At 41.5% G+C, this 14,708-nt stretch overlaps 2 protein-coding genes across 7 annotated transcripts; one reads left to right on the plus strand and one right to left on the minus strand.

Annotated features, from left to right (window-relative positions):
* Nucleotides 1–1,387: 1,387 nt before the first annotated feature.
* On the minus strand, nucleotides 1,388–9,198 carry zgc:154055 (uncharacterized protein LOC556036 homolog). Of its 6 annotated transcripts, none has more exons than XM_061843009.1 (12): nucleotides 9,081–9,198; nucleotides 7,241–7,571; nucleotides 7,014–7,073; nucleotides 6,626–6,734; nucleotides 6,414–6,539; nucleotides 4,743–4,916; nucleotides 4,438–4,655; nucleotides 3,699–3,860; nucleotides 3,321–3,462; nucleotides 2,538–2,758; nucleotides 2,298–2,449; nucleotides 1,388–1,521 (listed from the first exon to the last, which is right to left on the minus strand). In XM_061843009.1, the coding sequence occupies exons 2-12, from the start codon at nucleotides 7,423–7,425 to the stop codon at nucleotides 1,421–1,423; spliced, it is 1,650 nt and encodes a 549-aa protein (XP_061698993.1). In that variant the 5' UTR covers nucleotides 7,426–7,571; nucleotides 9,081–9,198; the 3' UTR covers nucleotides 1,388–1,420. The 6 variants fall into 6 exon arrangements, with proteins under 6 accessions (XP_061698993.1, XP_061698994.1, XP_061698995.1 ...); XM_061843010.1 differs by lacking the exon at nucleotides 9,081–9,198 and adding an exon at nucleotides 8,923–9,038; XM_061843011.1 differs by lacking the exon at nucleotides 9,081–9,198 and having other exon boundaries at nucleotides 7,014–7,070; nucleotides 7,241–7,754.
* fam167b (family with sequence similarity 167 member B) lies at nucleotides 9,127–13,113 on the plus strand. Its single transcript, XM_061843016.1, has 2 exons — nucleotides 9,127–9,405; nucleotides 10,807–13,113. Exons 1-2 carry the CDS (start codon nucleotides 9,127–9,129, stop codon nucleotides 11,068–11,070), a joined length of 543 nt encoding a protein of 180 aa, XP_061699000.1. The 3' UTR covers nucleotides 11,071–13,113.
* The last annotated feature ends 1,595 nt before the right edge of the window (nucleotides 13,114–14,708 follow it).

The raw sequence follows: 14,708 nt of genomic DNA on the forward strand, positions 1-14,708 counted from the left end.
ACCTAACCAGAATTGCACAGTGATAGCAAAATAACTTTCTTTCCCTAATTCTTATGTACAAGAGAAAGAGTTGTCTCATCTATAATGAGGAGATGTGGGTTTTCCTGAGCAGGTGGTACACTGGAAGTGTCAGTCCTGTTCCACCTGCTCATGTGCCCATGTATGCAGCTGAAGACAGGAGACAAACTCCACACCCTTAGACGACCTCAACAGATACAGCCTGGCCAACACGGTGACCTGCGCACCAGATTACATGTCCAGTAGCAGTCTTGACAATGCTTAGTAAATTCAACTCATAGCATTCTGGAAATTGTGGATCTTGACAAAAAAAGTTTAAAAGTTGTGCTAGACATGAATGACCACACGAGTTGACCTAACAAAGTTGCTTTAATAAAAATCTAATTCCAAAATACGATTACTCTCAATGCAGGAGATGCGACGATTAGTTCGTTCAGGAAGTTCCCTCGATAAAACACTGTCACTTATTGAAAATCATGTCAACTTTGTGGTTCTAGTGTACATTTTACATTCACCTGCATTTATGCCCCTGCTGAGTTTGAGTGTTTGGTGGTTAGTGTCAATGATGAATTAATTAATATCCAACAAAGGCCTTGCTCTGAGCATCAAATCCAATGTTCACAATTTGTTCTTGAATGATTCTTTAGAAAACCTGGCTTTACACTTGTAATCAATGTAAGTACAATATATTTTACCTTAAGTATTACATCTGGTTGTCCCTGAGGTGATAATCTCAAATGTACAAATTCTGTACCTTTGACCCTTGTCTTTGCCAGCTGGTAAACATACTGTACATTTTAGATTTGGAAAAAGACGATATTTAGCCATGTCTCAGCGTGAAAGGGTATGAAATTAGCTCCAACTGCTCCCTATTCTGGTGGCATGGTGGGGCAACTGTAGGGCATTGGCCTCACAGTTCTGGGGACCGGGGTTCAAATCCTGGCTGTACATGTGTGGAGTTTGGATGTTCTCCTCGTGCCTGTGTGGGTTTTCTCTGGGCATTTCAGTTTCCTCCCACATCCCAAAAACATGCATTAATTGGAAACTCTAAATTGCTCTTAGGTGTGATTGTGAGTGCGACTGTTGTCTGTCTCCACGTGCCCTCCAATTGGCTGACAACCAGTTCAGGGTGTCCCCCACCTCCTGCCCATTGACAGCTGGGATAGGCTCCAGCACTCCCACGACCCTTGTGAGGATAAGCAGCTCAAAACATTAAATATTCCCTATTTCTGACAATGTAGAAGTAACAGCATTTAGTGTACTTATGAAAAAAAATTCAAAGTATACAAAAATCACTTCATACCCCCCCCCCAAAAAAAAAACAAGGCAGTGTGAATGAGGATAACTGAGGTAAAGTTTCCTCCAAAACTCATTGATCACGCTCTTTATTGATGAATTGTCATCAGCTGAGTGCCAACTTCCCCCACTCAATGACCATGTTCCTGATTTCCTCTTGGACCAGTTCCAGGTGATGAGCTTGTTGGGTCCACCTCAGAAAGAAGCCTGTAAAAAGATATACAGTGAAAGGTTGATACGGAAAAAAATGGAATGTACTGTACTGTAGAATCAATTTATGTGTCATAACATTTGCTATGTTTACATTGCAGATCTATTCATTTTTTTACAGGCATCTTGATATGTATCTAATTTTTTTTGTCAGTGTAAGCAGTACAATTCAGATTTTTCATATCCGACTCAGGCCTCTTTAATTTGAAATCAGATATATACGTAATATGTACACTCACAGCAGACTCAACTCAACTCGACATATGAGGTATGTCGATCAAATTATTAAAGGATTAAAAGGTGATCAACCAATGTTTGACCCAACAGACAGGACAAAAGCAAATGGCAGACAAAGGAGCTGAAAATAGTCAGATGTGAAAGAAAATGCTTTACAACGGATAAGAAAATGTTGGTTGGGGTTGCACAAAATTCTTGAAATTGCCACAAAATCATCATGATGAGACCTCCCTGAAGTCTTTCATAAACCTCCATAAACACGCCGGCTCGTGGTTGCATCCAACCATTCCATTCACAGTACAAGTCACATTTTTTTTAGTATCGTTAACAACTACGTGAAAAAATCAAATTAACCAAAAAATACACATTGGGCATCATGCCCTACAATGCAAACATAGCCCTACACACAAGCTGTCTTCTCAAAATTTGATTACATTGAACGATGTTTTGTGTTCACCAATCTACCCACTGAACTTCTCACATTTTCACATTTGAAAAAGTTAATATTAAATCCACACATGTGACCCAAAGCTCACCACTCCATAGCTGTAAGGATTGTGGGTGGACTGATGGCCAAATGGCCAGCTCATTGGGCTCATATAGCGGGTTGGTGTACTGGTCTCTTTCCTTTGGCTTCAGCAGGGCCTGAAATAAACAGTGAGTCTTGTCCTTGACTTGGTGAACACCACTAGAAGGGAAGGCCAAAGTTGATCGTGTTAAATGTTATGTTAAATTCTGCACAAAAGTAAACAATGATGTACTGTAGCGTGACTGACCGTTCCATATCGCTGTTACAGAGGAAGGTCCCATAGTCCGAGGAGTAGGCTTCAGTAGCCAGCCTTAGGAGAAGCGCCTCAGAGAAGCCAAGTGCGAGGGGGAACTGGCACCATAACTGCCACACGCAGTCCAGCAGCAACAAGAACACTGGACATTCCTGCTGGAGACGAGCGTGGGAGAAGGCTGAGTGCGAACATCGCTGCTGGAATGGGTGTCCTGCCTGGAGGGTGGACGTCCAATATGAGACAGCAGTACTAACCTCTCATCCACATACAAAAGGAAGGCTAAATGCAACACACGGGCATACAAACACAATTACTTGTTCACCGTACACCTGCTGTTCATGGTGTATTTTAGCTTTTTGAATCACCTCGTTGTAGAATTGTGCTATACAAATAAACTTGCCCTGCCTATATATGCCCTGTGATCAACTTGCAATCAGGACTTGCCAAGTCATTTGAAATAGTCTTTGCTAACCTTTGAGGACTCTGAAGTGGATAAGCAATTGAAAATGGTAAGATGCATGTGTAATTAGTAAGTGGTAATAAATGTTTATTTTTCTAAGAATGCCCATCTAAATCATGCATAATCTGGATAAAAACTAAATGCAAAATTAAAAACACATTTTTCCCCAAGGTCACTCAATCAAAGTTGTGACAATAGAGATGAACAACTATTCACAATTATAGAGCTTGCGGCATGTTTAATTTAACTTCATTTTTAAAGCCTTTATGATCATTTGAACAGAAAATATTGATTTCCAATCCCAGTCGTGTACACACCTGTACAAATTCCCTCTCGAGAAGTGTGAGAAAGCCTTCCAGTGTACGACAACTTGGATCCATGATGAGTTGTGCAAGCGTGCTAAGAAGTAGTGTGGCGTCTGTTCCCTCAGAACCGTGAACAAGAACTGAGTGACCATCCCTGGACAAAATATAAACATAATAATAATAATAACAAACAAACAAAAACCAATAGATAGATAGATAGATAGATAGATAGATAGATAGATAGATAGATAGATAGATAGATAGATAGATAGATAGATAGATAGATAGATAGATAGATAGATAGATAGATAGATAGATAGATAGATAGATAGATAGATAGATAGATAGATAGATAGATAGATAGATATAGACAGGGATGTGTATTCGTACCTCTCCACACACTCTGCCAGCAGGCCAGCAGTTGACAGGGCTGTTTGGACATGAGACAACCACTTGGAATTTTCTAGCTTACTGAGCCAACGGTCCATATTGGGCGACTTGTCACCACAGGCCTCCACCAGCTTGATTAGACTTTCCTGGAGTGTTTTACCCCTGTATAAAGGTAATTATTCACTGCTACCATTGTCTATTGTACACCAGAAGTTCTCAAACTTTTTAGACCAAGTACCACCTCAAAAAGGCAAAAAGAGGACGCCCGCTCTCCACAGGGGATAGGGACCGGACCAGACCCCGAATAGCTAAAAGCCATGGATAATTGACACCCATAATGATTCCACTAAGTATATATGTATAAAATATATTTTCTGTATTTTTTTCTACACCCCAAAAAATATTTAATAATAATAAGTGAGGATAAACCGCCAATTGGAGTTTTCGGGGTTGGTGTCCCACCCAAAAAGAAAAAAAAAGTACAAAAAAACCCACAACTTTTTTTTATCATTTCAAAAATACGGAAAGAAAATCCGTGAAGAAGTCATTCAGTGGGTGTCTGTTGTGACAACCAATACCACAACAGGTCTCGGGTAGTATAAATACTCTCCTCCCATTTAATGTCGAGCAGCTCTGTTTGACTAGCAATATGGCGCTGTGAAATTGGTGACGTCACGTGCATGAGCTCTATAGGCTCTGTATCTTTAGAGAAAGGCAGTAAAAAATTTTATCTACACACCTCTCCATAGGTCTGTGTAGTCTCTTCCAGCTGCTGTAGCACGGTTTAGACTCAAACCCACCACCCATCATCCTGGCCTGCTGCGCCTGCTGAGCTGAACGTGTGTCAATAATGTAACCTTTGTCTGAGTCCGCAATCACAGCCTGCAAAAGAAGCTCATCTTCGATGCAACGCTTCCGGTTGGCTCCCGTCAGTGGCTGACCACTGCGCAAAATTACCTGAAAACAGAGTATTTTTGCTTTTAAATATAATAAGAGGGTACTGTATGCCGCGAATGGAAGTAAATGGGGGGGCCTTGTCCTCACCATGCCATTTTTCTTGTGGTAGTAACAGAGGACAGGGAAACGCCCCCCCTGTCTGAATTTGGCCACCTTTTTCAGCGCATCATCACCAATCGCCTTGGGGACAATGACAGCCGGAGGGTAAGAGGGACAGACTGAGTAGTTTTGGTTCACGGTGCTCAGTCTCCACCTTTCATGCTGCAAACAGATAGGGTGCCATGCAAGCTTGAAGTGGCAAATAAATGACTGGAAAACAGTGCATACTAACTGCAAAAAGTGCCCACAATTCATACAGTATGTCAGGCCTCTTTTGCCAACATTAACATATTTTACAAGGAATTTAATGATAGAATTTAGTCATACAATGTTACATTGGGGAGTGTTCCATTGCCCTGTAAAAATTAGTTAGGCCAAATTAATGTAGGTGCCTTGCTCAAAAAGCTAAATCCATCCATCATTCTATATTGTCTTTATTAAGCTCGCAGGTGAGTTGGTACCTTATCTCAACTGACCTTGGGTGAGAACCAGGGACGTTTCCCATTCAATGATAGGACACAATCATTCACACTCTCATTTATACCTACAGATAATTTAAAGTCTTTGATTAACACAAAGGCGACACGGTGGTTCAGCTGGAAAGCGTTGGCCTCACAATTCTGAGGACCCAGATTCAATTCCAGCCCTCCCTTTGTGGAGTTTGCATGTTCACCCCATGCCTGTGTGGGTTTTCTTCAAGCACTCCAATTTCCTCCCACATCCCAAAAACATGCAAAATTAATTGGACACTCAATTGCTCAAAGGTGTGATTGTGAGAGTGGGTATTTGTCTCGATGTGCCTTGGGATTGGCTGCCAACCACTTCAGGGTGTACCCTGCCTCCTGCCCGTTGAAATCTGGGATAGGCTCCAGCACTCCCTGCGACCCTCATAAGGATAAGCGGCTAAGAAAATGGATGGCCGGATGATTAATACAACAGAAAACCCACATAAGCGTCAATTCAGTTGAGAAAGTGCTAAGGCCCGAGGGTAGAACCTCAGAACATTGGGGCGGATATCCACATGCATTGGTGCATTGTCTTGTGGAGCCTTTAATGAGTACATTAATGAGTGTTAAAAAATAAATTTAGAAAATCAATGATTAGCCCCAGAAAATCTTTGCTCTTATTAATCCCCCAATCAAAATATTACACTTTTGCATGGTATCTGAAGAACATCTTTACATGCTGTGATTTATTAAACCTTTTTTTTTACTATCACTTCTAATTTTTATATACATTTTGTAATGATCACTGGGCTTATAAATTTAATTTTCTCGACTGAGGGCATACCTGTATGTATCCTTAAATTGAAGTATGGTTGTTGGAATTTACTGGAGGGCAGGTGTAGGTTTCTTTATTGTTCTGTTCACATGTTTGACCAAGAGCCTCAAAAGAAATGCTATTATTACTTTTTAGCAATAAAGAGGAAACTCTGCATATCTAATTGAACAAACAAATGCTTGCTTTAGACACTGCTCACTGGTACGAATGGATGCTGTTGGTGGTAGGTTAAACTGTAATTCTTGGAACAAGGGAGGTCCTCATTCTTAACCCCGCTCTATTTTCTGTTTCCTCGCCGTTCTCCTGTCATGTGGTTGATGGCTCGCTCATGGTGAGGAAAAGGTTGCAAGGAGACATACTGGATGTGCATTTTCTTACAAGCGCCTCCATTTCTGTGTAATGCCTTTCAGGGGTGGAGAGGCCCCACTGTTCCCCGAGGCTGGCGTGGGAGGGTCGGTAAAAGAAAGGGTACATCTCAGCCACAGAATCCAGATGGGACAATGTCTGGAGAAAACAAAAATTGATGTTCCAAAATGTCACAGATAAAGACCGACAGGATAGGTTTATTAAATGCCAATGATTGCATCTACCTCAATAGATTGCGCAATGTTAAGACACTGCTCCATGCCTGGGATGTCAAGCTGGATCACACGCAGATCTTTACATTTGATGATGATGGTCCCCGAAGATTCTGTAGCCCTACATACAGACACAGAGCAAAACTGTAGCCATGATACGCCTGTGGACTGCTTCCCCCGATAGATGCCCCGTGTTTTGGCTCTAGCACAACTTTGTGACATGAGACTTCCGCTTGCTGTGAAAACAAAGTTTTATAGAGGACAAGTAAAAGCTGTTAGTAGTAGCAAGGCACGCATACAACTGTGAGGAAGAGGTGCTGCAGTTCTGTTTCCTGTGGGCTGTACACGGACGGAGGTGCAACAAACTGCTGACATATTGCAACACAAATGAGCTTCTAACCTGTCACTGCGGCCGGGTTTAGGAAAGAGGCCGAAGTAGTTCATGAGGTTTTCGACACTGCTTCAAACAAATTAGAGGAATTATGTTGTTAGATAGTGGACATTAGAGTGTGAGATCATGGGAGTTAGAAAGATCATGCTGTTCCACCATTTTAATGTTATGAGGAAAAAATTCTTTAATAGAATATGATCCTAATCTGTTCAGATATGCCATTTGCACCGCCTCACCTTTTCTCAACAGCATCAACGTTTCTGAGGAGCAGCAGAACCTGCCGACCGCTGTCCTCCTCCCTGTCCGAGAAGAGCAAGTGGTGGCCGGTGATGCACAGCGTGCCCTTGCTGGGAGGGTGCAGAGGCTGATGGAGCACGACATCTTCGACATTGGCCGTCTTGATGTGTTCAGAAAACTCCATTCAACCCGAGTCGAGCACGAGCCGACTTTTTAGAGCAAATAAAGCTCCTCAACTTGAAATCACTTCCTCGCCTGCACAAAAATGAAAGAAAACTCCCCTACTACTGCTCCTCCTCCTTTCTCTTTCTGGTCTTCCTCCCCTTGCTCCTGTATGTCACAATAAGAACATAAATGGAAGTCGCTCCCCCAACCTCTTTGAGCATAGGCCCTAGCATGCCTACATGCTCTTAACACTGTTGCAAGCTGTTGCATGATTGAGGAGGCAAGAATTAAAAGTGCATTTCCTCTCTCTCTCTCTCTCTCTCTCTCTCTCTCTCTCTCTCCTCTCTCTCTCTCTCTCTCTCGCTCTCAAAGTTGTGTTGTGAAAGTAAAGAATGGGATGAAAATTAATTGAGTAGCTGTTATATAATCACTTGAAAATGTTTCAGTGCTTGTGCTTCAACTGAAACAGGCCGAAGACAGCTGTGATGGTGTCTAGCATACCCTTCTAAGGATAAGCGGCTGACATCATGGATGGATGGGTGCAAGTGGAATCTCAACCATTAAAGGAAAAGCACACGTACACGCATAGGGGCACTATTTTAACGATGATTAACTGCAATACAACTAATAACCACTAGATGACGATACAGTACAAACAAGTACGGTAATGGAAAGGTGATTCTTATAAAAACATTTATTATTTCAAAGGAATCATTTTACAACGTGGTTATTTATCATAAAAGAAACCCTGAAATCACTTAGCCTTGATTCTGTTTTTATTTGTGTTCATTACGAGTTATGGTATTTAATTAGTAATATTCTGGATGATGGATGACACTTACTGCGTGCTTTGCTTGATCCCAGACAAGATGTGCTGCGTGAACAGAAATCTCAAGACTCTCAAGGCATTCAAGAGTTAAATGTGTTCGATGTCAGAAGTTCAGTCGCAGACACTTGCAGGTTACAAGCCACCGTACAAAATAGCCTATTATTGGACATCTGTGAAAGAAGCTGAAGTCTCAGAACTTGGATCAACTTCAAATCTGCGAAAAGTGAAGTACTTTGTTTGTAAATAGTGGGCCAATTAAGGACCTCATGGTGAAGTGCCAAAATATCTGTCGAGACATGCTTCAAAAGTTAAGATTGTCCACTGAGAGTTAGTCTTGTGTGTGTCTCCATGGCCAGTTTCCCTTTTTTTCTACTTTTCTTTCTTTAAAATAATATTCTGCTGGACGACATATTTATAAAGATGTTTGATTTTCATTTGCTATTTTTAGTTTCATTTTTTTTTTTTTGCGGCCATTAATATTTTGGTTTCATGATCAGAGTGGTACCAAAACTTTTTGTTCACTTATCATATGGGCATTCGTCACCATCTCGATTGTGACCAGGAAGATTGTGCAACAGTTAATGGGCGTCTAATAAACAATCAATGACAATGAACTATTGACAGAAAAAGCACAGTAAAACGTGTCAAAGCAACCTCGAAATGTCACTTGTGCCCACCAGTACTTACGTGCCACCATTATGCATTATAATGCGAGCAAACCCATTGGTTTACGCTTGCGTTATAACGTAGTTTGTGCCTTTGCTATACAGCATAGGCGTCGTCGCCATCAGTTATTAGCGAGGTGGGCGGTCACTGCCTGTAACGCTTATAAAGGAAGTGCAGACCTGTTGCGCTTCAAGAACCAAATTGTGTCCAGCCACTGTTTCGGTGATGGATTCCCGAGATTCTGCGGACGAGGGAGACGTGGGAAGTCTGGACACCTTGAAGGCGCTAACGGAGAAACTGAGGTTGGACACTCGCAGACCGTCTTATTTGGAGTGGCAGGAGAGGCTCCGCACTGGACTGTGGAAGGACCAAAATCCTCCCGCAGCTTCACCCAAAAGGGACCCCGACGGGCTTGCAGCTTTAACGCGCTTTGACGTCGGCGCCCACAACATCTGTGGCTTTGAGACCATTGATGACGCCTTGCAGTTTCTCAGAAAAGAGCTGGTGGGTGGGACGCAACTTTTGTACTTTATTGTACTTGCACCCATCGGCAATACGTACAAGCTACACGGTTCCTGCGATAGCCAGCTCAAGTTATATTTAGACTCTATGAAAAATGACAATACCGGCATTGATTTGCGTTGTCATTTAACAATGTTCAGTATTGTGGTCATAAAGGTCCATGCATCAGTTACGTTTTCATTATCCGGAACACTTTTGTGCCCAACGGCTACATTTGAGTTTGACATCAAGAACTGAAAGTTGTTTATTAAAAAAAAAAAATAGAATCATAATCCATTTTCTTTTTAACACTCAATTACTCATTATTAATTTGATTGTAATGAATAGCTAATCGGCAGTACAGTGGAGCAGTTGGTAAAGCGTTGGCTTCACAGTTCTGAGTTCCCGCGTTCAATCCCAGACCCACTTATGTGGAGTTTGCATGTTCTCCCCGTGCCTGCGTGGGTTTTCTCTGGGCCCTCCGGGGTTCCTCCCTCATTTCAAAAACTTGCAACATTAATTGGACACTCTAAATTGCCCCTAGGTGTGATTGTGAGTGCGGCTGTATGTCTCGATGTGCCAAGCGACTGGCTGGCAACCAGTTCAGGGTGTACCACCTACTGCCCGTTGACAGCTGGGATAGGCTCCAGCACTTCCCGTGACCCTTGTGAGGATAAGTGGCTAAGAAAATGGATGGATGACTAGCTAATCAATGTTTTTAATAAAATAATCGAAACATGAAATATATAGACTGCATGATAATTTGCTAATCATGTTTTTATTTGTGGAATGTTATTTAGGAGAAATAAATTATCCAATTATTCAATGGGAGGACTTAATTTAAAAAAATATAAAACCATTGACTCAATAAATTTTGGTTTAAAAATTTTGCGTGGGAGGACATCAATTTTGCAAATATTGCAGGATGGCTAGAGAATGGTTGGATGGCTAGATAATAATCTTATATTTCGGTGGTCCAGATACAAAAAAAAAATAGTGGCCAAGCCATACTTTGGCCACACTTGCCTTATAAGAGATGGGGGGAATATGAGAAAACCCTCTCAAGATGTAGATATTCAGTTACACCACCATACACTACTACCGCAGCAAATAATATAGTAATTCCTTCAAAAATGTTCATTACTAAATGAATACATCTCACATGTTATCAATCCGAGTTAGGATTACTTTCTCTATAAAACCAATATGGCTCAGTAATTAGCATGTGTACCTTGCTGGTGAGTACAGAACAACTGGTCAGTCGTGAAAGTACTAAACAAACCCATTTACTGTCTATTATCTCTATGAACATACCCCAACTCAACTGTTGTTCACCCCCAACCCAAAAAAAAACATTGTTTTTTCCCAAACTTGATACCTTCTCTTGTCTCCCACCACCCTTAGAGGGAGATGCAAGACCAGGACAACCATCTGGCCCGTCAGCTGATTCGCCTCCGTGGGGAGATCAACAAGCTGAAAGTGGAGCAGGTGTGTGAGCGGCACAAGGAAATGCTGGACAATGCCACGTACGAGCTGGAGGAGTGCGGCGAGGAGTCGGATCTGCTGTGCGACATCCCCATGAAGGCCACGTTCGCTCTGTCCACCCCGCTGAAGCACCTGGGCCTCACCAAGATGAACATCAACTCCAGACGTTTCTCACTGTGTTAAAGCCCAACTCCTTCCTCTCAATGATAAGTATTCGTTCTGCTCGACTTCCATCAAGTACTGAGGCCCATTTACTCTTTGGGAGGTCTGCACTGTAAACAAAACGAAACATTGCTGTAAACTATTTGCTGTATGCACAATTGTGTGACATACATGGGGAGTGCTTACACAAATGCACCATGACACTGGATCCACCCACTTTGTCAAACACTGCACTCTTTATAAGCTACAACTACACAAACAAATGAAAGTAATTTTTTTTTAAATAATGTTTTTTTTTTGGGGGGGTGTAACTTTTAAAATGCATTGCATCATACTTGCCATACTTGGCTCTTAACCGGTAGCTACATAAAGTAATCCAATATTTCAAGCACACCCAAGATAATAAGCAGGCTAAATTAACGCCTCTTGTGCAAACTGAGTTTGAATCCCTGCTCAAATTTTATTGTGAAGTCGTTCTCCACTTGCTTACCAAAAACAGGATGACTGACTACTCTCAATTATGCTGGTGTGAGTTTGATTCTACTGGCGGCCAAAGTCAGGATAAGCTCCAGCTTCCCATCACCCTGAACAAGATTGCAGTGAAGTGGTGTAGAAAATGGATGCATAGTTAGTGCAGACATTCGGAACAATAATTGTGTGTAAGTTTGCTTTTGCTTTGTCAAATTTGATCAGGCGAAGGTTCCGAGAGACAGAAAAGAGTTGGATTCACAAAGAATTCTTAATGATCTATTATACACATGTAGAATAATGTAACACCTGTATTTTGCTCAGGCATGACACATTTACACGTATGTATTCAGTGGTGTGCAGTATTTTGAAGAAAACAAAGTGGTGAATGTCACTTTATAATTTGCATAAGAATACAAATTATTAATGAGGGGGAAGTTTTACGGTCACAGATCGTGATATCATTACAATAATGCAGCTTTAGCTATGTGATCTGACACCTGCATTTTGGCATCTGTTCTTAAAGGGGAAATCCACTGGTTTGCATGAACAATATATCCAATAGGTCATGTAATATGTACTCTATTTTGACAATATGATGTTAAATCCTCTCTCATTCAATAGTGTTTTGAGAAGATTATTTTCGACAATCACAAATTTTCAGGTACGCTGCCATTTTCGCGAGTCACATGACCTACGTGGGCGGATGTGACGTGTTACGTGCCACAACAAAGGCTCGATTACATATAAGAAATAGCAGTATCAGTTGATGAAGACGGAGGAATACTTCCATAGACAGCCATGAGCGGCTCGGCCGCTCGGCTGTAAATAATGTTGGATATTCGGATGGTTCTTCGGGCGGAATGACACGGAGTCTGACGAGCTTGCGCCGCGGCTGAGCGAGCTCACGGCTCAGCGGGAAGCGAGCTCATGGCTCCGCCGCTCGGTGGAGTGAGCTCCCTGGCCGAGCGAGCTCAGAGCTCCGCCACTCTGTATGGAAGTATTCCTCTGTCTTCCCGATGAACCGATACTGCTATTTCTTCATCAGATGAGGATAAATCTGAGAAATCAGGGCTGGGTATAATGGTATCCCAGGTTATTGAGCGTTTGGAATGGCACGTAACACGTCACATACACCCACGTAGGTCATGTGACTCGTAAAAATGGTAGCACCCCTGAAAATTTGTAATTGTCGATAAAAATCTTCTCAAAACAGTATTAAATTAGAGAGGATTTAACATCACATTGTAAAGATAGAGTACGTATTACATGACCTATTGGATACATTGTTGATGGAAACCACTGGTTTTCCCCTTTAAGAAACCTTCAACGTTGTAGCGACCTGTCCATGGCCTTTTTTTTAGTACAGGGTTACTGTGTTTTCCATTTCAATGTACACAAATGTCAACACATGTTAACAATATCAGTGGCTGCCATAAAAAGTTACTGTTGATCAGTATAAGAACATTTTTGTGCATGACTGTTAAAACCTGCCTCCTCAATGTGTATATACTGTAACAGCAAAACGCCTCAGATGTAAATTGTCATTGCGATGCAATATTCAAAGAATAAAAATTTTGTCTATTCCTGCAGCTACGATAGAAGCTCTGAGACTGTCAAATATTGATCATGCCAGAGAAAATTGTTTTATTTGTTCTGATTAGAAGACTGTGGATTAAGATAGGTTAACTTTCCTGACACAATGCAGTAAGGACACAAATATGATCATGCCTCGTGACATAAAAGGAGGCAAGCAAAAATATAAAGGCGGCACAGTTGTGTATGTGGTTTGCATGTCTGCATCAGAGTCAAAGGGACAGGGCTCGAATCTCCTTGGACCTTTTGTGAAGAGTTCTTTTCGCCCACATGCATTTCAAGAACTTGCATATTACATTTGCTGAGGCCTCTACATTATTGTGAATGTGAGTGCTAATTGTTGTCTACTTGCAGGCATGTGCACATTCATGGGCAGTCGTTGCCAAAATTATTCATACAAGGAAGAAAAAACTGTTTTAAAAAACGACCTTGTGTTTTTAATACAGCTAGCACCATCATTGCAGTTAATAGTACAACTATTAACTAAAATCAGGTCTTTGTGATGACACCAAGATAAATCATTTGAATCCCCCCCCCCCACCCCACTATTAGTTGACCTATAACCTGTACAACTCAATTCAAAATAAAAGTGAGGGAGGAGGGAAACAAAAAAAAATAGACAAGTGAGATGATGTGCTTGCACAAGTGCACACACCTTCTTATATATGGGGGTGTGGTTGTGTTTAGAATTTATCAATCACATTCAAAGTCATGTTAAATGACACACGTGCCACATGTTGAACGTGCCTCTAAATGTCTCGAAATAAATTAAGGTGGGAGCATTTGAACAATTCTCCAAAGGTGACCCTTGTGAGTATAAGCAGCTTGTAAAATGGATGGATGCACTCAAATAAATTTCCCTCAAATATTAAAATACTTCAGGTTGACAGAAAGGGTCATTTGTATTTATATATGAAAACTAAGATCTGCAGCAAAAAGGGCACTTTTTCGTTCCAGGCCAAAAAAGAAGGTGTTTGAGCACCACTTGGGGAATATGCATGCATGTGTCTGGGTATATAGGATTCATTGTCCAATGTTTACCCATTATGCTGAACAGTATAAGCAGTACAAAATGGATGTATGGGGAGAGTTTGGATCTGGAAGAATACTAGAGCCCTGATCAGACCCTCATTTTACTCCTTTTGTATTGGCTAGCAAGATTTTCTCATCAGCAACATCTGGACTTCTGGATAAATGCCTTTAATGAGATGTGGAAGCTGATGAAAATGAGAGACCATCCCCATATTTTCACTTTTTCAGGATATCATGACCTTCTTCTTTTGTCCGTATTGTGGGTCATCGATCCATGCTTTTTGGAGTCCTCCCAATATAAAGGTGGCCCAGAGGAACGAGTACCAAGGATATTGTGGGACACAATTAGTCCAGCAAGAAACTAAATATGCATCACGGTGACCTAGTGATTAGCATACAATTGAGAGGTTCGAATTTCATCTCGGGCTTGGCCGTTTTCCTGTTACTCTAGCTTCTTCCCACGTCCCCAAATCATCCATGTTAGGTTAAATGAAAATTGTTAATCGTTCTAAACTGTTCCCAAGTGGGAATGTGAGCATGTATGGCTGGTTTTCTGTGTGCCC

Source organism: Syngnathoides biaculeatus, chromosome 15 (assembly GCF_019802595.1).
Source record: "Syngnathoides biaculeatus isolate LvHL_M chromosome 15, ASM1980259v1, whole genome shotgun sequence".
Lineage (NCBI taxonomy): Eukaryota > Metazoa > Chordata > Actinopteri > Syngnathiformes > Syngnathidae > Syngnathoides > Syngnathoides biaculeatus.